The sequence below is a fragment of the Pseudonaja textilis genome, chromosome 1 (assembly GCF_049901715.1).
Source record: "Pseudonaja textilis isolate UNSWEBS1 chromosome 1, rPseTex1.2, whole genome shotgun sequence".
Taxonomy (NCBI): domain Eukaryota; kingdom Metazoa; phylum Chordata; class Lepidosauria; order Squamata; family Elapidae; genus Pseudonaja; species Pseudonaja textilis.
Window position 1 is genome coordinate 189183293 of NC_141990.1, and position 22735 is coordinate 189206027.

At 41.2% G+C, this 22735-nt stretch overlaps 1 protein-coding gene across 7 annotated transcripts; it reads right to left on the minus strand.

The window, feature by feature from the left end:
• Positions 1 to 240: 240 nt before the first annotated feature.
• Positions 241 to 22702, minus strand: DHRS9 (dehydrogenase/reductase 9). 7 transcript variants are annotated; one of them, XM_087919985.1, is made up of 8 exons: positions 22071 to 22665; positions 18266 to 18600; positions 13832 to 13981; positions 8813 to 9032; positions 7127 to 7472; positions 5068 to 5326; positions 3426 to 3589; positions 241 to 2118 (listed from the first exon to the last, which is right to left on the minus strand). In XM_087919985.1, the coding sequence occupies exons 4-8, from the start codon at positions 8819 to 8821 to the stop codon at positions 1892 to 1894; spliced, it is 1005 nt and encodes a 334-aa protein (XP_087776111.1). In that variant the 5' UTR covers positions 8822 to 9032; positions 13832 to 13981; positions 18266 to 18600; positions 22071 to 22665; the 3' UTR covers positions 241 to 1891. The 7 variants fall into 7 exon arrangements, with proteins under 7 accessions (XP_087776111.1, XP_026552887.2, XP_087776114.1 ...); XM_026697102.2 differs by lacking the exon at positions 18266 to 18600 and having other exon boundaries at positions 22071 to 22702; XM_087919988.1 differs by lacking the exon at positions 22071 to 22665 and having other exon boundaries at positions 13720 to 13981; positions 18266 to 18576.
• Positions 22703 to 22735: the final 33 nt, after the last annotated feature.

A 22735-nucleotide genomic window follows, 5' to 3' on the forward strand; every position in this document is an offset into this window, starting at 1 on the left:
GATAAAGAGGTGAGCAGCAAGCTTAGCCTACTGCCGTTGTGATGTGTTTGCAAAGCTTCCCGAAAAGGGCTTGAAGGGATTCAAGAAATATGAAATGCTAAATCACGACTTATTTTAACCACATCTGAATATGTGGCATTTTGAATATGCCACAACTAGTTAAGATCATACCACATGCTGAATTAAAAACAAATCACAATCTAGTTTGGGGAAATAGATAAGTGAATAGATAATCTTCACTGAGCCACAGTTTGACTGTTTTTAATTCAAAGAAGCCCGACCAGAATTTTCTTACTTTCGCAGTTCAAAACCGAAGAGTGCAAAGCAAATTCAAATTCATTTTTGCTCGTTAGACATATGCAATTACTGTATCATAGGAAGAGCTCTGCAGCACACCAAATTGTTTGCTAAATCGAGTCTTGCCCATGCCAATGGAAATTGTGTCTCTGACCCCTTAATTGGAAAGATGCTAAATTAAACCTGATATTTTTTTTCGGCACGTGTTTAGTCGTGGCTTCTGAGCGCACTCATTGTGGGCTCTCGAGATGTCGCTGAACTTATATTCCCAACAACTTCAGCCAGGAGGGCTGTAATCTGGAATGGCTGGCATCAATATCCAGTTTCTATTTTATAAAAGGCATGAGGCCAAATCAAGCCAGCATTCAACTAATGGCTTCCTAACATCTCAGAAGAGGCTTTACCTGAACCAGTGCAGCATGAGGATGGAGAGCCCTAACCACGGAGGCTGAACTGAGAGGGAAAGGATACACAGGAAGCAAGATTCCTCAGTCTTCAGACATTTGAAGGAAAAGTTTCCTCACTAAAGAGAGGCATTCCCTTACATGTTCATGGGCATTGCAGGTAGTCCTCGATTTACAACAGTTCCATTTAGTGAACTGTTCAGAGTTACAACAGCACTGAAAAAAAGTGACTTAGGGCCATTTTTCACTGTTACAACTTGCTGTGATCAAAATTCAGATGCTTGGCAACTGGTTTATATTGATGATAGCTATTATGTCCCAGGGTCGTGTGATCACATTTTGCCACTTCCCAACAATCTAAGTCAATGGGGAAAGCAGATTCACTTAACAACCAGGCTACTAACTCAACAACTGCAGTGATTCACTTAACAACTGTGTCAAGAAAGGTCATAAAATGGGTCAAAACTCACTTGACAAATGTCTCACTTAACATAAATTTTAGGCTCAATTGTGGTTGTAAGTCAAGGACTATCTATATCTCTTTCAATTGGTCCTTCCTTGGGTTAGTCTCTTGACCTCTGGGCAAATTCCAATCATCCAAGAATTCAATCCTCTGCAAAGGGCTTAAACTGCCATTATATGGGTCCCGCTGTCTGTCTCTCTGTCTCTCCCTCGCTCCCTTCCTCCCTCTCTCTCTCACTCTCTCACACACACACACACACATACATATAAAGGGTGAACCAGGATTTTGTTTTGCTTCTGTAGAGCTCTTTCAAACCACCAATGTTTGCAAAGTACATAGTATTTTTAACTGCCTTTGTTTTTCTTCTCATGAGCTCTTAAAATACACGATTATTTCACTGTCCTGCGATAGTAGAGTTTTCCAAGTTTTGACTGATCGATTGCCTAAGATGTATTTTTGTCAGCAAATGCTCATTCAGCCTTAACAACCATCAGATAATACAGACCATATTACTGTCTTAATGTCAGCAAGAAATGGGATCACCCACACTACTGGATGCTTGTTTGCCTGAACATTGGAGTATTTATCTTCCTTATTTAAGCAAGCACAGCTTTTGAAGCATGTACGTGAATTGGTACTTTGAACTGGGTAACAAACAATGGTCACAGTATCATAAGTTCTGAGCCAACAGGTTGGAGTTTCCCTCCAAGGAACAAAGGAGGAGATCTTATTCTGAGTTTGGATTAAATAGCTTAACTTTGTTCTTCATGAGTATGTAGTCCTGGATAAAGGTGGGCATCTTTGAAAGAGGAATCCAAAGGAATTTAGCATCTGTGCCTACGCTGTAATAAGCCTTTGGATATTTGCTCATTATGGCATGTTCCATGCACCTCACAACCAGTGACAGGTCTGAATTCTGGCACAGCCTGACTAATTTATCTTTCTTTTTTGCATCTAGGGAAAGAAGAAAAAGGAGAGGAGAATATTTTCAGTAACAGGATTCAAGGCTCTTGATTAAGTAGTTTGATATGATTATGGTTATGATTCTAACATATAAAGCTGTAAAGAGAAATTGCATTGGATTGTGACATTAAGTACATACAGATACATACAGTACTAATAGAGCTAACAAGATCTGACAGATTAACATGTGGTTTTGTTCTCTTAATCTACAAAGAATACTGATAGTATGACTGGGCAAGAGGGAGAAATAGAATTTTTACACTTCGCACACACACATACTCATTTCTTGCAGCTGAGAAAATGACTGATGCTGTGTTTAGGCAGGGTCCTCACTAATGATTTATAGCATCTTCTGGCAACATCCAACTACAGTTGTGCTGATACTACAATAATAGGGTTATACTGAGGCAATGATGATAGATGACAGTACTATAGGAGATGATGTGAATTATTAAAAAGCGGCCTTACTGGCATCTAGATAAGGGGTGGGAAACTATTGGCCCTTTTATGACTTGTGGACTTCAACTCCCAGAATTCCTGAACCAGCCATGAGGTCTACGGGTCATAAAGGGGCCATAATTCCCCACTCCCAATCTAGATAATGTTAAAGCCTGGAATTCATGGAACTGAAGTCCTCAGTTCTGAAACCACTAAGAAAGCTGAGAAAAACTGCTTTAGAAAAATACAGAGTGGGCACCTGTGGCAATAACTATCTACATGGTGGTGCAGTAGTTAGAATGCAGTGGTGCAGGCTGCTTCTGCTGAGTGGTAGCTGCCTGCAATTTGGCAGTTCAAATCTCACCAGGCTCAAGACTGACTCATCCTTTCATCCTTTAGAGGTTGGTAAAATGAGGACCCAGATTGTTGGGGGCAATATGCCACTTAGAGAAGACTGTAAAGCACTGTGAAGCGGTATATAGTCTAAGTGCTATTGCTATGGTTACATGGCCAGCCTCCTATTCAAAACGTAAGCATTTTTAAAATAAAAACAGCTTGCCATGAACAGCCTCAACTTAGATGCTAGTGATGAGTGTGCTACTGCTCCATCCATGAAGGTGGATTGTGGGGTTCTGGAACGGTGTTGAGTTAACCATCAAACAAAGGGAAATGTCACGATAGTGTTTTGGAGGCTAAGAGGAAAGCATGGTGAAGGGAATCTCTCCATGGGTAAAATGGAAAGAGGGCATTTAAATGTTCACCACATCAAAGACACCTGCTGAACCAAGATAGACCAGATTCCCCTGAAATCTAATGGCTCCAGAGCTTCTTTTGGGCCTTGAAATCTTTTCATAGCTCACCTTCCTTGAGGTAATGTTCACCATATTGCCGTTGGATGGTGGGAGGAAGGCTATTCCAAATGGCCACTTTTTCTTTTACGACTCGGACTCTATCAGAGAGATCTGTTTTGAACAAGCCAGGCTGAATACAGGACACTTCCACTCCAAAGGGCTTCATATCCTGTCTGCAAAACAAGAAAAGATGTCAACAGTAATAACTTACACTAGAAAGACGTTTTAGAGAGAAGAAGTATTGTTGAATTTGGTGGCACCACACACCCACTTTACAGCCTGTTTCTATTGCTCCCCTCTGAGAGATTTCAAAGTATTTCTAGCAAAACTACCAGATTCTGTAACAGCTTTGTTCCCTATGCCATCCATCTGGTAAACTCGCAAGATTCATTTTTCTCGCCATGTACATGTATACACCCAAACTAGACTGTGTTGTTTCTCTGTGTCATATATTATATGTGGGCATATATATACAATTTTGTATTTATTTATTTGTGTCATGTTCATGTAGTGTATACTGGAGGTGGTGACCCTCTGAGAGCTATATGCAACAAAATTTCATTTTAATGTAGGCCGATTAGTACATTAATACATTCAAAGTGGCAATAAAGTTATTATTCTACTCTGTTTTGTTCTATTCATGATTAAATAGCTATTAAAAGCCGTGAGCTTTTAATGAGCAGGAGATGAGACGATCAGAACTGCAGTCTGTGAAAACCTATACTTTTTACTAATATTTGTCTGTCAAAAAATGTGCTACTAGACTCTAGATTTACACAATCCACATCAGCATACTCTAATACAATGGTGGCTAGCCTTTTTGGGCTCCTGTGCCAAAAATTGTGCGTGCGCTATTTCTCGCGTGCCAGCACCCAGAAGGCAATGTGAACAGCCCCCCCCCATGCCCCTTGGGCATGTACATGATTCCCCCCCCCCCCCACTTACCTGCACTGCTCACCCTAGCTGATTTTTGGCCCGTTTGAGGCCTTTTTTGGCCTGCCAGAGGCTTGAGGGATGCCTCTACAGGCTTTGCAGGCTGAAAAATGGTCCTGTTTAGTCACTTCCGGTATTTCTGAAATACAGGAAGTGATGAAACGGGCCTCTTTTTCGGTCTGCAAAGCCTGCAGAGGCATCCCTCAAGCCTTTGGCAGGCCAAAAAAGGCTCGAAAATCAGCTGGGAGGTGCACACATGTGCAGTGAGGAAATTTTGCCTGGGGCTCACAGCTCTAATACATGGTTTCCTACTAAAATGCCTACTGTTGAATCTGTGTCTGCATGTTGTGCTGGACTGCATTAAAGCAAGCTAGACGTTTGTTAATCTTTAAAACTTTCCCTTCCTCCTTGGGACAAATACCTAAGAAAAGCCATTTTCTTTCCAAAAATCCAACCGATTTCAGGGGGGAAATGATCCTCTCCCCAAGCCAGACTTTTCCTGTCCTCATTCTTCCTTTGTTATTACTTTACAAGCAAGAAAAGATTTAACGTGTGTTTAATGTACAAAGATTTAATGTATGTTATAGCCGTGCAGTGAACCATATAGATGACTCAATTCACAGAGCTGAATGATTGGATACGATGCTGACATTAGAGCCCACTGAGACTGGATTGAATCTTAGCTGCGATGAACCTTATTCAGCGACTTCTAACTAACCTTAAATTGTGGGTAAAGGCTTCTGCTCCATATTTGGATGGACAATAACCCCCTGAACATATTGCCAGAATACCACCAACACTGGTTACATTTACTATTCTTCCTTTGGCTTTCTTCAACAACGGAAGCATGTTTAATGTAACATTTATGAGGCCTATCAGGTTGATTTCAATGGGCGCTCTAAAGTGCTCAATCCTCAGCCAGTCGGTAGGGGCTGATGGTCCCATGACACCAGCATTATTGATAAGGCCCCAGAGACCTGCAAAGAAAGAAAGGAAAAAAAAACCCACAAAAATATCATATCTGAATATAATAAATAACATTCTGGCCGTTATGAAAAGTGTTAAGAAAGTGGATGCACACAGACACACAATGTTGCCACAATCATAATCCAGGAACTTTAGTTGTTTTCACAATACATAATCTGTTTATCCTCAAATGGACATAAACAAACTAGGAAAACTGAAAATCACGTTCTCTGAAGAGCATTGCAGAAAGCTGCCATAATAAGTGATGTTTTGGGTCTGCGTCTCTTGCATTAACTGGCAGTGGCTGGCCACAATTTTTATAGCCCTTCCTGGACATGTCATTGATTGATTTCAGAGGCAAAGCAAAATCTCTGTGGCTATTGTTTATCTTAAACAATAGATTAACGGAAGATGCCTGGGATTGAAGGGTTGTTTGGCAGAGGAGAAGGAACATATTTTTTTCCCCAGACACTTAGAACTAAGACATGGAAGAGGGAGAGAAGCTAGCGAAACCTTAGGAGGAGCTGCCCAATGATTCAAGTTGTTTGGCAGTAAAAATATTGACTCTTTTTTGCCAGTGCAATTCCCAAAGTGCTTTCTGGACACCATTTAAATTAGTGTTTCTTTACCTCAGCAATTTTAAGATGGGCAGACTTCAACTCCCAGAATTCCCTAGCCAGCATGGGAATTCTGGAAGTTGAAGTCCGCATATCTTAAAATTGCTGAGGTAGAGAAACGGTGATTTAAGATATTGGTGTTAACCTTTAAACATCCCTCAACAGTTTAGAATCTAAACATAAGAGAGATCACCATGTGATTTTTTTTTAACTTTCCCAGATATTATGATCTATATAGGACAGGGTTGTTTTTCTGAAGATGCCTCATTTACCTGTCATATACTCACCATTAGCCTTCAGCAGGTAAGAACAGTTAAGATATTTTACTGGGGTTTTTAATTTTTTTATTCTGTTAAATTTTATTTTACATCTTTACTATTCCAAATATTCCATAAATGGAAAAGCAGGATAAACTGAATAAAATACTCAGAAGTAAGTCTCACTATGTTCATGCCGTATTGCCACTGAATTATTTAATCAATTTATATGGCTGCCCAGATTGAAACAGCAACTCTGAATGTCTAAGAAAGGGTTAAAACTCTAATATAATGAAACAAAAACAAATATACCTAATTGATATGTTATCTCTTTCCTGTAACCTTTAAACCATGAAGTTTAAAGAGGAAGAAAGAGAAGAACAATTATTTCTTGAATATGAGGAGATAGCTACAAAATACAGTGGATTATTGGCAATTGTAAGCCATTCTTCTTATGCCCATTTTACAGAATCACCACTTCAACTAAATGAGTTTTTGTTGAATGGAGTTTCAGTTGGACTGCCAGGGCTGAAGTGCAGCAAAATCCAGAAACATATTCCAGTAGGTATCTTATTTGTACAGGGGGACTGTTTTAAAAATTCCCTATGGACTAGAACAGGATAGTTGCTGCTGTCACATATTGTCATAAAACTGGCCAACAACAGCCTCTACTCCAGCTTTTTGGAATGTTCCGGAGGAAAATCCAACAAAAGCAGCAAAAATAAATTCCATCAGCTTAGTCCCTCCTGTGCTCCACTTCCTATCATTCCCAACCAGCATGGACTTTGATATAAGTGGGAACGAGCAGGTGAAGCAAAGTTTTCCTCTTGTTTATAGCCCCATTAATATCCATCCTGTAAAAGTGCTGTGGCCCTCTTCTCAACTCTGTATTTAGTAGGCAGAGAGAAACACCCAGGAACAGGACTTAATTGCTTACCACGTTGTCCTACTTCTTTCTTAACTTGTTCTGCTACTTGCTTGATGTTGTCTGAGTTTGTCACATCCAGCTGCACTGTTTGGAGGTTGGCCGATGACTCCTCTTTCAGCTCCTTTGCCCCCTTTTCCGTGAGGCAACCAGCAATCACTTGAAATCCTCGCCTATCAAAGGTCATAGCTGCTATTTTCCCAAATCCAGAGTCACAACCAGTGATGAATATGTATTTCCCTTCGGGATCCACTTCGTCTAAATTCTCCCTACCTCTCCATTTCCACCATATAAAGATGACAATTAACCATAAGACGAAATGGTGCCACATGCTATAATTGTATTCCTCAATTTCCTCCTGAAATAAATATGAAAATAGAATTGCCCCAGGGGTTAAAATTCATGTTTTCCCCCTTGACCGTCTACTTCCATAAATGAACAAATATGAATTTATGTGAGAGGCAGTAACTTCTTGCATAAAAACAACCATTAGCTAATACCTTTATTGTGATCATTTAAAACGAGACCCCAGGTCACACAAGGATTCCTTTACCAGGCAAGTAAAAAGCAGCAAGTGGAGGAAAAAGTCAGCAACTCTGAAAAACCACACTTGATGCTACACAAACCAACATAATAATCTGAATGTTGTTCATGATTAATGGAGGAATGTAATTTTGAACCAGCTTGTGCTGATCCACTCCGCTCATCTGCTCTATTAGCTATATTAATGTTTCTACCTTGTGGTTCAATTCAGGCCTACAACGTTTTCTCCAATGATCTTCAAATCCAAAAAGTGCTACACATTGCACTATGCTGTAACATGGACTGTTGGCTTGTGGTATGAGCACAGGCAATGTTATTTTAGAGTGTCATAAAATCTCAACTAGCTGGGCGTATTCAGTAAATCATGTTTAAGCAAAGCAGACCTTAGCATAATATGCAAGCATATGTTGGATCTATTCTGTTCTTCTAATCCAGGGCTGTCAAACTCCCAGCCCATGGGCCGGATACGTCACATGCTAGCCACACCCATGCCCAGTTTAGCAAAGTGGGGGGAAAGTCCTGATATGTCACATGACGACATGAGTTTGACACCCCTGTTCTAATCCATGTCCTTGGACTAATCCACCTGTAGTATATTTGAAGGCACAAAGTCACTGTCAGTTATTATCTAATTCACACACAGCACTCTGTGAGAAAGGCGTCACAAATAGGAAGCTAAGTAGGTTGCAGAAAGAATTTCGTAACACAGTATTTCCTGGGTATTTCGCAAAGGAACTTTAGATCAATGATTTACCTATCTATATTCAAGGCCGTAGTTCTACATTGTTCCTAGGCAACTGTTAATCTGGACTTTGTTCTTCCCATTTGACCCTGATTTCATAACAATCGTGAATATAGACTTATTAGAAAACTAAATAATGATGTATTGCAATAACCCACCCTGTCCAGGAATTTTTACTCTATAGGTAAAAAGGTAGGTAAACACTTAGGAGACATCTTTCAGCACTAGTTCTTAAAACCAACCCAACAGCACCTGAGAAGACAATTCAAGGCTTTCCTTGTTCCCTTTGTAAACAGAATAAACTATCACCGTTGTGGTACCCAAAAATCATTCCCCTGAGAGGTTTTTCTGGGCCCGACGTGAAAGAAGATCAAAAAAGATGAAAAGAAAATTATTCATCTTTTAACACTTACCCAAGCCATGTTGAGCTGTGATTTAGATAACGGGATATCTATTTAGTATGTTTTGTCTGAACCAAGAAGCTGTGTGCTTGTCTTATCAGTCTACTTCCTATTCTCTGAGGAACCCATCTTAAAAGCAGGACATTGCAGCAATAGTGTTGCAGAACAGAACTGGTGATTGTGTCTGTCTTTTAATAATTCTGTTCACACAGATGTTGTTAAACCAGTTAACCTAAGGGTGCAATAGTTACAGAACACGTATTATTTGTTTGGTAAGTTCACACAAAAACTATAAGCCAAATTTTATTCTGAAACTTTCTACGTCATTTTTTTCATTCTTAAAAACAGGAAATTGGTATGAGACCTATGATTTTCTATTTTAAACAAACAAATGAACATTCTGCCCAACACATCGGTTGTATCACAAATTATACAAATGGTTTATGCAGCACATTTCTACACAGCCTTTTTTAATTAAAAAAAATGTTCCCAATATTATATTTCAGCAATAAAATAATGATTTAAAAATAAAATAAAACTGAGAATCCTTTAGAATACAAAACAATAGTTAAAATGGTTAGATCTCTGTTGTGGTTCCTTCGATTATATTTGGCTACAGCTTCACCAAAGCAAGTATATTCTTTTTCCATGTTATCTTAGCATGGTGAAAGTTACTGAAAGTATCTAGAGGGTTTTAGGCTGATGAAGGTCAGCATAAAGAAACTCCCTCTTTACGACTCTGGGGTGGAATGGTTGGAAACTGAGCATTTACCCTTCCTGACAACCATGCAGTGTGCAGCAGATATTTTTTCTTTGGGCCTTAGGAGAGAAATATCTGTTGCTACCTAGGATTGAACTCTCAAACCTTCTGAATGGGAGGCAAGCATCTTCACCACTAGGCCACCACATCACCATGCTGAAGCCTAGCACTATCGGACTTAAATAATTAAGGGAAATTTCTTGGCTTCATTACATCATCACATTTGAAGAGACAGATAGATCTGTATGTACAGTACAACAGACTTTGCCTTTCTTTTCCCCTAGAAAGGAAAAGAAGAAATATAGGAGTGCCATGGCACTCCTACACTCTGGTGCCACAACATTTCTAAAATAAAAGAAAGAAACAACAAAAACTTTTTTTTCTGAAAACAACTACAGCAATTTGTTCTTCTGAGTTCCTGTTCCCATGTCTCTAGGGTTTTTATTTAATGTCAACAGGAAGTTCATTAAACAGTAACTTCTTTTTCCTTGCCTTGTTATATTTAACAATCTTCATGTTTTACGTTATTAATTTATGAAAGTGCACCCATAGGTCTTGAAGAAATGTATTTGGTGTGACAGCATTGTGGGCAGCAAAGGGATTTACATAAATATTTTAAGAATAATTGAACAGAACCATTTCTTTCCTTGTTTCTTTTCTTTTCTTTCTTTCTCTTTCTTTCTTTCTTTTCGGAGAAAAGCCGGCATAATACCACTGGCTTGCTATGTACATCTGTGGCCATACTCTCTCAAACAATACTCACAAGTCCTAGATGTTGTGACACTAATATCAGTTGAAAATCTAATTCTCTCCCTTTGTTTTTAAAGGACAGCCTTACATGCTTGTTCAGATTTTTGAAAGGGCTGAACGGTTAAATCTGTAACTCCTTTAGATTATTATGAGCTCTCTATATTCTCTCTATAGTGAGATGTAGCCATGTTAATAAGTCTTTATTACAAGTCTTTATACATGTAGCCACGTTAAGAAGTCTTTATAGTTCTTCAGTATGTCTGAAGAAGACTCCTGCAAGTCCCTTGGACTGCAAAGTGATCAAACCGGTCAGTCCTAGAGGAGACCAACCCTGACTGCTCTTTAGAAGGCCAGATCCTGAAGATGAAACTCAAATACTTTGGCCACCTAATGAGAGGAAGGAGTCACTGGAGAAGAGCTGAATGCTGGGAACGATTGAGGACAATAGAAGAAGGGGATGACAGAGAATGAGGTGGCTGGATGGAGTCACTGAAGCAGTAGGCGTGAGCTTAAATGGACTCCAGAAGATGGTAGAGGACAGGAAGGCCTGGAGGAACCTTGTCCATGGGATTGTGATGGGTCGGACGTGATTTCGCAACTAACGACAACAAATCAGTATCTCTGGGGAAGATGGAAGTAATTCAGGAATCCCAATTATATTCAGATTTTGTTGATTTAGTTTCCAGAAGAAAATTCCTGAGAGAAATCAGAAGCTAGCAGGACATGAATTCTGATGAGGGGAAAGTGGAAATCAGTTTACCTTCATGTCTATTTCATCTGTTGCTATTTGCAACTGCAGGGGTTCCATTATCAATTGGATAATGATGGAAAACCAAGAATTAGCTGTAATTGCACAAGCATGCTTTCCTATTTTAGGAGTACAGTCCCCAATAGCACAACTTTTGGCAATGTGCACCTACTGTATGTAAAGAAATACATTCTATGTTCTTTAGGCAGTGGGGCTGTTCTCCTAATTTTGCCAATCTGGCTAGGAGAACTTGCAGAAAAACACTGAAAATAAATAGAGCACTTAAGTTACACTGTGAGCAAATTTTGGCCTGATATGGAAAGGAGGTAAAATTCCTAATGTTGGTCCAAATGATTAAATTGTCCAGGCTGATTGTATTAACTACATCTAGGCTCTAGTCATTAAAATTTCATCCTACCATCAAGAAGTTCCTGCCATGCTCTGTGTGTCTCAGTCCTGATTTAAGGAAGAAAGGCAGGTTGACTGTCCAAGGAGGTGCTGAGTTTTTCTGAACATGGGGATTAAAGGACAAGCTTCTTCCACTCTTCTAGTTTAAAGGGAGTACTAATTAATATCCTCCAATGATTAGATTAACTCCTGTGATTCTCCAGCACGTGCTGTGCTGGAGAGGTTGGTGCGCTAGGTCTACTGGATTTCAGAAGCCTGAGACTCTTAGCAGAGTTTAGAGATGACAAAAATCATGGCTTAGTGATGTCACAAACCACATACATTCTTAGAAAAAAACCACACAGATCAGAAAGCTCAAGGAGGCCAACCAACTTCATTCCTAGAAATACATGCATATCTTCTCAAAATTCCACTTGTGCAAATTATACAGTATATAGTGTATAGCCATGATGGTGAACCTATGGCACGTGTACCACAGGTGACGCGCGGAGTTCTCTCTGTGGGCACATGAGCCATCGCCCCAGCTCAGCTATGCTTCACATGTGCGCGCACCTCTTGCTGGCCAGCTGGTCTTTGGGTCTCTGTCATGCATGCACGGGGGTATGGCGCATGTGGGGGGGTAGGGCGCATGCACAGGCAACGTGTGCACATGCTTGGGGAGCAGGCTGCATGCATGTAGATGCGTGCATGCATGAGAGACATGTGAGCATGCATGGGGGCGCACATCCATGCGCAATGCCGGGATGCATGGGCGTGGCATTTTGGGGTGACACGCATGTGCTTTGGGCACTCGGTGCCAAAAAGGTTAGCCATCACTGGTATATAGTATACCACTCACAGCAACTTTCTTCCTCTAATCTCCAAAATCTACTACCTTCTAACATACCTTCCCCAGAGTCACTCCCAAATAATGGAGCAAACTGTCTCAGGAGCTGGGCCGCGTTACAATAGACTATACTTTTGGAAAGGGTGTTCAGAGCTGGCCTTCTGACTTGGCCTTCTGAAGTGTTTTATTGATGCTTTGGGTGTGCATGGTTTTATTATTTTTCAATTCTGTTCTTTAAACATTATTTCTTTATATCTTAGGTTGGTGTTAGTTGCTATGAATATATATGTGTTGGGTGGAAACATGGGATGCAAATTATTATTACCATTCAATTCCTTCCCCCCCCCCCTTGCCTCTATTTTCCTCATTATGATCTACTTATGATAATGCAGTTTGATGTCCCCTAAATATTAAATTCACCATATATCCAGACATATAAACACACATTGTTGCTAAGATGGGAGAGGAGTGCCATACATTTTATCTAGCATTGTTGGGATGAAAGTATTTGAGCTGTGACCAAACACCCCTCCCCACCAGAATCAAGGCTTCTTAAATCATGCCCTGGGAACAAAGCAAAGCCAATATCATGGGGGTAAAATTGAGATTATACTGGCATTTTATGTTATGATTGATTATGGTTACATTATATATAACAAAGGAAACAAGATCCTAAATCAGCTGCTTGTGTCTATCTTTAAATTCCTCCCACACCCCATCAATTCCTTCATAGAGCTGAAAGTATATTTTTTGAGTTGTATTAAAACAAGAATGATAACACAGTTAAAAACATACAATAGCAATAGCACTTATATATCGCTTGATATTGCTTTGCAGCCCTCTCTAAGCGGTTTGCAATGTCAGCATATTGCCCCCAACTATCTGGCTCCTCATTTTACTAACCTCAGAAGGCTGGAAGGCTGAGTCAATGGTGAGAATCCAACTGCTGGCAGTCGGCAGAATTAGCCTGCAGTACTGCATTCCAACCACTGCGCCACCATGGTTCTTACAAGATCCAAGATGATCTTGTTCCATTCTCACCACCTCACTGGCTCATTCTTGCTCACTCGTATCTTCATTAAAAAAGGAGCGCAATGGTTCAGTGGTTAAAGATGCTGAGCTTCACAACCAGAAAGCTGATAGCCTGGGTTCGAGACCTGAGCTCTGCATGTCGGGGTGAGCTCCCGTTACTTGCGCTGGCTCCTGCCCACCTAGCAGTTTGAAAGCATGCAAATGCAAGTAGGTAAATAGGTACCACTTTAATGGGAAGGTAGCAGTGTTCTGTGTGCCTTGGTGTATGTAGCCATGCTGGCCACATGACCACGGAAATATCTTCAGACAATGCTGGCTTCCTCAGCTAAGAAATGGAGATGAGCAGCGCCCCCTAGAGTTGGGCATGACTGGACAGGGGAAATCTTTACTTTTACCTTATCTTGACTCACAGCATTTGACTTAGCAAACTACACAATTCTGCTATGCCAGATTCACAGTCAGTACCACAATCTGGAGCATCACCAGGTGAAGCCAAGCAGCCAATACCTGAAGCAGGAGACTAAGATGGATGTGTTTCATCCCCTCCTTTCCTTTTCTTGTCTTGGAGGGCAATTGCTGCTGGTATCTTGTGCTGTTTCTCTTCTAGCACAATCAAAAGGATGTGGAGAAGGCAGAGTTCATGGCCTAAGGTGTCGTCTGTTTTAAAATAGAAGGGAAGCACACTGTGGTGAGGCTAAGCGGTGTCTTTATGAGACTACCATCTGCACAAACCTTGTGTCAAGGTTTCGAGTAACACATCAGCCAAAAGCAGAGCTCCAAGGCAGGAGGATTCCTCAAAGAATATGTTTATTTAATACATCATATTGGTACAGCTAGTGAAAACCAACTCTAAAAGTTCCCATGGTTTCCCCTTTAATTAATAGAGTAAATATTTCCCTTTCCAGATGTCACTGGTCACAATGTCCAATGAAAGTAGCTGGGTGGCTGTTTGGTCACTCCTCTCCTCCTTCACTTGCCACCTGTTGGGATGACCTTGGTTCCCACAAGAAAACTTTTTGTTTTGACTGGTAGCCAATCTATCTATTTCCTCGCTCCCTTTCCCCTTTCAAAGTTTGTGGCAACTATGAGGCAGGAAAAGATGGCTTCATCCAGGTTTGCTTCAGAGTTGACACCTTGAGTGTTCAAGCTCTTGAACAAGCTCAAAGCAGAGATTGTGGCAAGTCTATTTGAATTCCAGGGAAGATATTTTAGCAGGTAAAGGCAGGGAACAGCCCCAATGCTTGACAATTAGTTTGTAGTTATTATTTCACCTTCTCTAACAGCTGACTTAAAACCAGACCCAAGAATTTAGGAAACTGCTATCCAGGGTTGGCCTCATCAATTGATGTACTACTGAGACACCCTCCTTAGGTAACAAGTATGAGGTGTTTTCTCCCAAGAATGGCCTAATTTTGGGCCAATGCTGAAATTTGCTAATATCATACAGCAACGTCTAAATGCAGATGCATTGATGAGATTTTTATCTATATATCCTGAATATTTCATTTCTGACAAAGATTTAATTCACTTTTAATAACTAGAATCCAAAGGAATGTATTCATGGAACTTATTAGAAGAATCATCCATAACTTGTGTGGATTTTTTAAAAATGTGGTCTTAAGTGAGTGTTGACTTCTAACAACTGTCTAGACTAGTTCCTCATGTTTTCTTAGCAAGTTTTTCCGAATTGATTTGACAGACAGGGAGGGAGAGAGAGAGAGAGAGAGGAGGGGCAGGCCATGGCCACCCAACTGGCTTTGTGCCTAGAACTTTTTGTCTCCCAATTTACTTGCCTGATGTCTTAACTGCTACACCAAACTAGTACTTTAAAGGAGATCATTGCATTAATGGAAAGACTGATGCCACAGAAACAGCTAAGCAGCACTTTCCCATATTTCAATATATTTCTATTTTGAAGTTATTTGTCTTCCTTTTATTTGGCATGTTAAATAACTGCAATGGAGTTGTTCATTCCCATTGATTTTCTATTTTTGAAGAAATACTAAAAAAATATACAATCTTTCTAGTGATTACCAAATGAGGATAACACTCTTCCATGTCAATCACTTACTCCTTAATTTTTGTATTCTTTGAAATGTATTGTAAGTTATGTTTTAATGTTTCGACTTTTCCAAAGGAGCATTTTTAGTTAGTTTGTAATAAAGGAATTCAAGGTCCAATACAAATCATATATGGTCACTTGACCCCCCCAAGTTGGCTAATGATTAGCTCAGTCACGCAGGCACTGATTATCCTACATCAATAAGTAAATTTGTACATCAGAAATAAAATTGGTCTTACCTTATTAGAGAAAATACTGTGGGCATTTGCCATAAATGGAAAAGCTCTTGAAGTCACAACTTGTTTAAAAGAGTGTCCTTACTCCTCCACCAGATTGGAATATGAAAGCATGAATGATCACAAAGAATCAATATAAAACTCATGAATCCATGAGTCATGGGATAAGGAGTAGCAGCACGTGCCAGAAACAATCATCAGTGCAGTCAAAAGAATTACGTAACTGAGGATTCTTGGGGTTTTTTTTCCCCTCCAGTAATCTTTAATATTAATTGGACTTTTAATGCTCTTGGCTCATGGAACTATTTTTAAACTATCTAAGGAGTTTCCTTGGAAAGTTGGAATCCCAATAAAATAATAAATCTGACATCATTTCAGTGTACTTAGTAAACAAGGAAGGTGCCATAATTGTGACCTTTTCTCAGAATTTCACTTTCCTTTCAGAAAAATCATTTCTACTTTCTTTCTAAATTCCTTTGCCATACGTTGCAGGAATGAACGAAAATTATACTTTCCTACATTACAACTGATGATCGAGTGCATTTAAAAATATTTAAAAATATTTCTCTTTAGTCTGTGCGTTGTACCTCACATATAGCGAAATGCCTTCAAATTCCCACTGCCTCTCTTCTCGAAACAATTGCCGAAACAATTGGCAATAGGGATTTTTAGGAAAAAAAATTAAAAGAGTTTAGCTTCTAAGGGCCAAAGCATTGACATTTTAAGAGGGAAGGAGGCAGTAACACTTTTAGACAGTTGCTTCTCTTTAAGAAGTAAGTTACATGTATTAAACCTAGGAGAGGAATTATACAAATATAGCATATTATTTGAGGTGGGGGGGTTAATGAAAAAGTATATTGCCACTGAAACTTGGTGCATGACTTGAAAAGGCTCAAAGAGGTGTAAAACAGGTCCAAGGAATATTTAAAGAAAAAAACACCAGCTGAATATTGCCAAATCCTGCTGAGAGACAAACTTTGACCTAGGCTAGTGATGGCTAACCTTTTCATCGTCACGTGCTGAAAGGGCGCGTGCACACACTTGCATGTGCATGCTTGCCTGTACCCATAATACAATGCACGTGTGACCCACCCCGTGCCTCACGCCTCTGTGTATGTGCATGACCCCCATGTGTGCCCCCCCACGGCTCCCTCTGTGCATGCGTGGCAGATACCCGACAATCAGCTGGCTGGCTGGGGGTGCGTGCGCATGCGCAGGGTGCCACTTCCGGCATGCATGCCATAGGTTTGCCATCACGGACCTAGGCTGACAATAAGAGCTTTACTAGTTAACCCCCTCCATAAGCTAGTTGGATTTTCCAGCCCTCCCGCAGAGGTCAAAGCGAAGACCTTTTTGGTCCAGAAAGAAATCATTCTGCAATGTTGAAACAAATGGACATAGCAATTAGCTGCTTCCTCCTCAGGTGAGTACCAGCTATTATGAAAAGATCTCCCCCATGATGTGGAAGAGCCAATCAACTATCTTGGAGCTTGTAGGTGACCCACATAAAACTCAATGACAGCAAGGGAAGGATTTTCTGTCCCTACTAACTGCCCTAGATTATCTGTACGCACAGCTCACTCACATACTGGGAAGGAAAATGTACAGGATCCAATCTGGGTCGGTCACTAAGACCAGAGGTTTTGGTCTTCCAGGCTTTCGGCCCATCTTCAGGGCAGTTCTCTCCGGCAGTGACATACACTGCTAGTGAGAAATTCTGCCTATGAACCAAAGTTCTGTCTAAGGATCCAGATTGGATCCTGCACCATTATCCTGGGACCTTCATTTGTAGGAAAATTTACCTAAATGGACTTATTGGCTTCAGAAGCACTGTGTTTTTACTTTCTCAGACTAATATAGTTCATAAATTAGCTATGGGGTAACTGGAACTTTGGGACAGATTAACTAACCAGAAATTGGTACCTGACACTGTGACTACGCAAACTTAGAAAGGAGTTCTTCATAAGAGAGCAGAGACCCTGGGATCAAAACTGCAAACTGATTTGGTGGGCTAGCATTTTAGGACAGAATGAGGTGACCAACTCAGGTAAGGACAGAGCCAGTCGTGTCTCTTTAAATATCTTCTCTCTTTCTCCCACTCTCTCTCTCCCTTCCTCCTTCCCTCTCTAATTTATCCATGTCTATTATGGAGAATCAGTTTGGTGTGGTGATTAAGATGCTAGGCTAGTAAACTGGAAGACTAGGAGTTATAGTACTGCTTTGGGCACAGAGGGGCAGTGCCAGGGGTGAAATTCAACCACCTCGGCTCACCCTGGGAGAGGTGCTAGGGACGATTTGAATTGGTAAAAAATCACCCCTGGTTGCTATTACTATTATACCAAGCCACGCCCACAGTCATGCCCATAGAGCTGGTAGGGAAAAATTTTGAATTTCATCCCCTGGGCAGTGCGGTGGCTCAGTGGTTAAGACGATGGGCTTGTCAGCTGGAAAGCAGCAGCCCAGGTTCGAGACCCAAGCACCACATGATGGGGATGAGCTCCCATCCCCTCACCTTGGCTCCTGCCAACCTAGCAGTTTGAAAGCATGCAAATGTCAGTAGATAAATAGGTACCACTGGCCTTGAAACGGAGATGAGCACCGCTCCTTATAGTTGACAATGACTAGTGGAGGTAATTCCTTTACCTTTGTACTTGTGAGGCGAAAAGCCAGCTGGGTGACCTTGGGCCAGCCACTTTCTCTGTCAGCCCTAGAAAGCAGGCAAGGGCAAACTACTTCTGAAATCTTGTCAGGAAAATCACAGGGACTTATCCAAGCAGTCACCAACAGTCAACATGACTTGAAGGCATCGAAGAAAGGAAAAAATCTGCTAAGCATTGTCACTGGTAGCTATAGGAGATGACACGAATGCAGGGAATTGCACAGCAGTAGGTGCCAGAAAATCCTGGGTGACTATAGGCACATGTATCCAGACAGGCAACTTCCCTGTATTTCGCTGCCTCTCCGCCCAGCACTTCGTCCTGTATCATAAGGAACCAGGGAGGCGCAGTGATTAGAATGCAGTATTGCAGGCCAATTCTGCCAACTATTAGAAGTTCGATTCCCACCAGCTCAAGGTTGACTCAGCCTTCCATCCTTCCGAAGTCAGTAAAATGAGGAGCCAGATTGTTTATTGTTTATTTTTGTTTATTTATTTATTTAATAATTTTTATTAATATATAAATAAAAAAGAAACGTGTTAAAAATTCATATATACAGTGGGTTGCCTGGTTACATTTCTTGGAGTAATATTCATCATAATCATAGTAATAGTCTTCTCTAATGATAATTGCACGGTAACAGTGCTTTTCCCTCGTAACATTGATACCTATTAATTGGTAAAACTAATCAAAATTAATCACAATTAATAAGTTACAATAAACAACCCTGATCATGAGATTAATCTTTCTCTTGTAATCTTTGAGATTCTAACTCCTGTTTCTCTTATTTAACCAATGATAGAACAGATCCCATACCGCAAAATATTCAGTGTCTTCCTTTTCTTTAATTTCAAATGTTAGTTTATTCATTTCTGCACATTCTAAAATTTTTGTTATTATCTTTTCTTCTGTGGGGATCTTTTCGCCCTTCCAATGTTGTGCGAACATGATTCTGGCCACTGTTAACACATGTACTATTAAGTAGGCATTTCTTTTGCTATATTTATCCAGTATGATGCCCAACAGGAATATTTCCGGATTTAAAACTATATGTTCCCCTATCGTTTTTTCTAGCCAGATGTGCATTTTAGGACCCAAATTGTTGGGAGCAATAGGCTGACTCTGTAAACCGTAAAAAGATTGACTTTGTAAATAGACAGACTTTGCTATTTGTAAGTAGCAGTATTCCAATATTTGAGGGGCTGCCACAGAGAAGAAAGGATCAAACTATTTTCTAAAGTGCCTGTAGGCCAGACAAGGAATAATGGATGGAAACTGAACAAGGAGCGATTTAACCTGGAAATAAGGAGAAACTTTCTGACAGTGAGAACAATCAACCAATGGAACAGCTTGCCCTCGGAAGTTGTGGGAGCGCCATCACTTGAGACTTTCAAGAAGAGATTGGACTGCCATATGTCAGAAATGGTGTAGGGTCTCCTGCTTGGGCAGGGGGTTGGACTAGATGACCTACAAGGTCCCTTCCAACTTTGATTATCTGTTATCTGTTAAACCGCTTAGAGAGGGCTGTAAAGCACTATCAAGCAGCATACAAGTCTAAGTGCTTGTTGCTACTGCTATCTCTGCTACCTGCCCCCCACCTCTCCTGCCACCCTGCATTTCACCTTGCACTTCGCTACCTCTGCCACTGCCCTCCACGTTGCACTCCTCCTACACACACCCTAAGTGTCCTTGCCGTCCCAAGCTGCCTCTTGTTTTCTTGCTCCTCCCAGGCTGGCCTTTGCAACTGGGTGTGCAAAGCCTTCCTGAGGACAGAAGGGAAGGTGGATGCAAGACGTGGAGGTGCGGAGTGCAGTGCAGGGCAGCCAAATGAGCAGAGATGGGGGAAGGGAGATAGGTGGGTAGAGGGAGCTGAAATGCAGGTGAGCATAGCAGCCAGAGGAAACTGCTTCATTTAGTGACAGAAACTCTGGTCCCAATTGGGCTTGTTAAGCAAGGACTACCTGCATATGGGACATACAGCAAGGCTGGCGGAAGGAGAAGGTGGAAGACACAACTTTCACACCAAGCTGCAACAACCCAGTTAGTTGGCCATGGCTATGAATTAGGGATGAAGAGAAGGCCGTGTCACTAGACGCAACCTTGAAGAATTATAAGACAGACAGCTGAAGTGGAAGGAGGGATCAGAATAATAAAAGTCCTAATTTAACTAATCTACTGGTGTAATATACTAAATTTATTTAGAGTTCATTTTAGTTTGTTTCCTTGGTGGCTTAACATGGTATGTGCACCCAATTGATTGGGTCAGCTTAATTTAAAATACTGTATCACTTTGGAAAAAGGACTAATTCAATCACCAAGTTAAAAAGCTTGTGACTTTAGCCTTTAGTATATCACGAAAACCAGAGTAATGTACTTACACTGTAAATACAGAAAAGTGTATTTACAGCTAAGTGTATACATATGGGTATTGTGAGAATAAAAGCAAAACAAAAGATGCACAAATATAGTATCCAAATCATTAAAAGAATATTATTTTTCATTTGTCGGTACAACTGGATAATAAATGAAGATGGCAAAAGGAGAGCAGACAGAAGAAAATGAACAAATAAACAAATGAAGTTCGTTTTCAGAACTTATTTAGGGGTCCTCCACAATACAACATCATTAGGAAAAAATTAGATTCTAGTAGAAGAGAATATAAGTAACTCAGGGTTGAAGTGTGGAGTCCTTTGGTGCTCTCTGAGCTTGCTAAGTGCTTGTAGAAATTTCCCTAGCAGGCGAGGTAGCATCTTCAGAAGATGTTACCTAAGTCCTAGTGCGCCAACCAAACCTCAGCAAGTAAATAACTAAGACCAAAGAGCACCCAGAAACCCCATAAATTAGGTTCTCCACTGGCTTTTCAGCTCCAAAAAGAGTTCAGGGTTATATTTGCAAGATGATCATTTGCAATCCTAGGTTGCATTAACAGAGGGATACAATCAAGATCAAGGAGGTACAAATACCACTCTATAAAGCCTTAGTAAGACCACACCTATAAAAAAAAGATGTTGAGACTCTAGAAAAAGTACGGAGAAGAGCAACCAGGATGATTAGGGGCCTGGAGGCTAAAACATATGATGAACGGTTGCAGGAACTGGGCTTGGCTAGTCTAGTAAAGAGAAGGACCAGGGAAGCCATGATAGCAGTCTTCCTATATTTGAGGGGCTGCCACAGGGAGGAAGGGGTCAAGCTGTTTTCTAAAGTGCCTGTAGGCCAAACAAGGAATAATGGATGGAAAGTGAACAAGGAGAGATTTAACCTGGAAATAAGGAGAAACTTTCCGACAGTGAGAACAATCAACCCATGGAACAGCTTGCCCTCGGAAGTTGTGGCAGTGCCATCAGTTGAGACTTTCAAGGAAAGATTGGACTGCCATTTGTCAGAAATGGTGTAGGGTCTCCCGCTTGGGTGGGGGGTTGGACTAGATGACCTACAAGGTCCCTTCCAACTCTGATTACCTGTTTAATCTGTTATCTGGATCTGAGAAAGTTATCCTTCCAAAACTATCCACTTCCCAGCCACCATTTCTTCAGGGTCTGATTAAGTACTTGCAAAAGCCCCCGGGGATAACATCCCTTTGGGATAGATCTGGAGACAGGTAGGGAGGACCAAAATCTTTTTCAGGAATCCAGAAGGGCAGAACCGTCCCTGGGACACGTGTCGTTTCTCAGACCAAGTTACTCGGTTGCGGGAATGACCTGCTTTCCTTCCCCCCGCCCCCGGTGCTTGCCGTCCGGTTAAGGCTCTCTGACCCTAATTTAACATACAGAGAAGGGAAGGGATGGACTTACCCGTCTCGTTCACTGCTCTCCTTTCATCTCAAGAGCTTTGGCTATTTTTTTTTTTTTAGAGCAGGCTCTCAGTCTGGAGGAAGACATAGAATATTTACGGAGACCTTTTACTAAGCGGGGGTCACGTGACCGGCCCGCAATGCCCTGCCGAAGGGGGAAAAAAAAAGCGGGAAGGCGTGGGCAGCCCCACCCAAAACCTCAAGTTGGGTGGGGTGGGGGGAAGAAAAAAAAAGGAAGTCATCCTTGCAAATCTCGGTATAACTAACCAGGTCACAGTTGCTTTTCTTAGTGGTTCTCCCTGGTGCTCTAGTTGTCCCTTCACAATTTCCTATGCAAACAGAAGCAAGAGTGTGGAGTACGCTGACGGCCCGAACTGCGCGATGGTCTCCAATCCGACTTTGTGTCCAAGTTTTTAAGACTTGTGGATTTTAACTCCCAGAAATCCTCAGCCAGCCCACTCGAAGTCCGCAAATCTGAAAGTTGCCAGGGTTGGATACCCACTCACCCCGTCTAATCCGCTCCACATGCCCCGCTCCTCCACACCGTAAAACAAGACTGGGCTGCTTTCCTTGGGGATATATCTCTCCCTTTTCTCGGAGGTATAGCTCTTCCTCCAGCAATAGGAGCGCAGTGGGGTGGTTTTGTTGCAGCGCACTAGCAGGATA

Excerpts from the sequence above, each read along its gene's own strand:
- DHRS9 (XM_026697102.2), bottom strand. Across the intron at positions 5,327-7,126 it reads GAAAGAAGTAGGACAACGTG|GTCTCTGGGGCCTTATCAAT; the intron begins GTAAGCAATTAA and ends CTTTCTTTGCAG. Across the intron at positions 2,119-3,425 it reads TGAACATTACCTCAAGGAAG|ATGCAAAAAAGAAAGATAAA; the intron begins GTGAGCTATGAA and ends TTCTTTCCCTAG.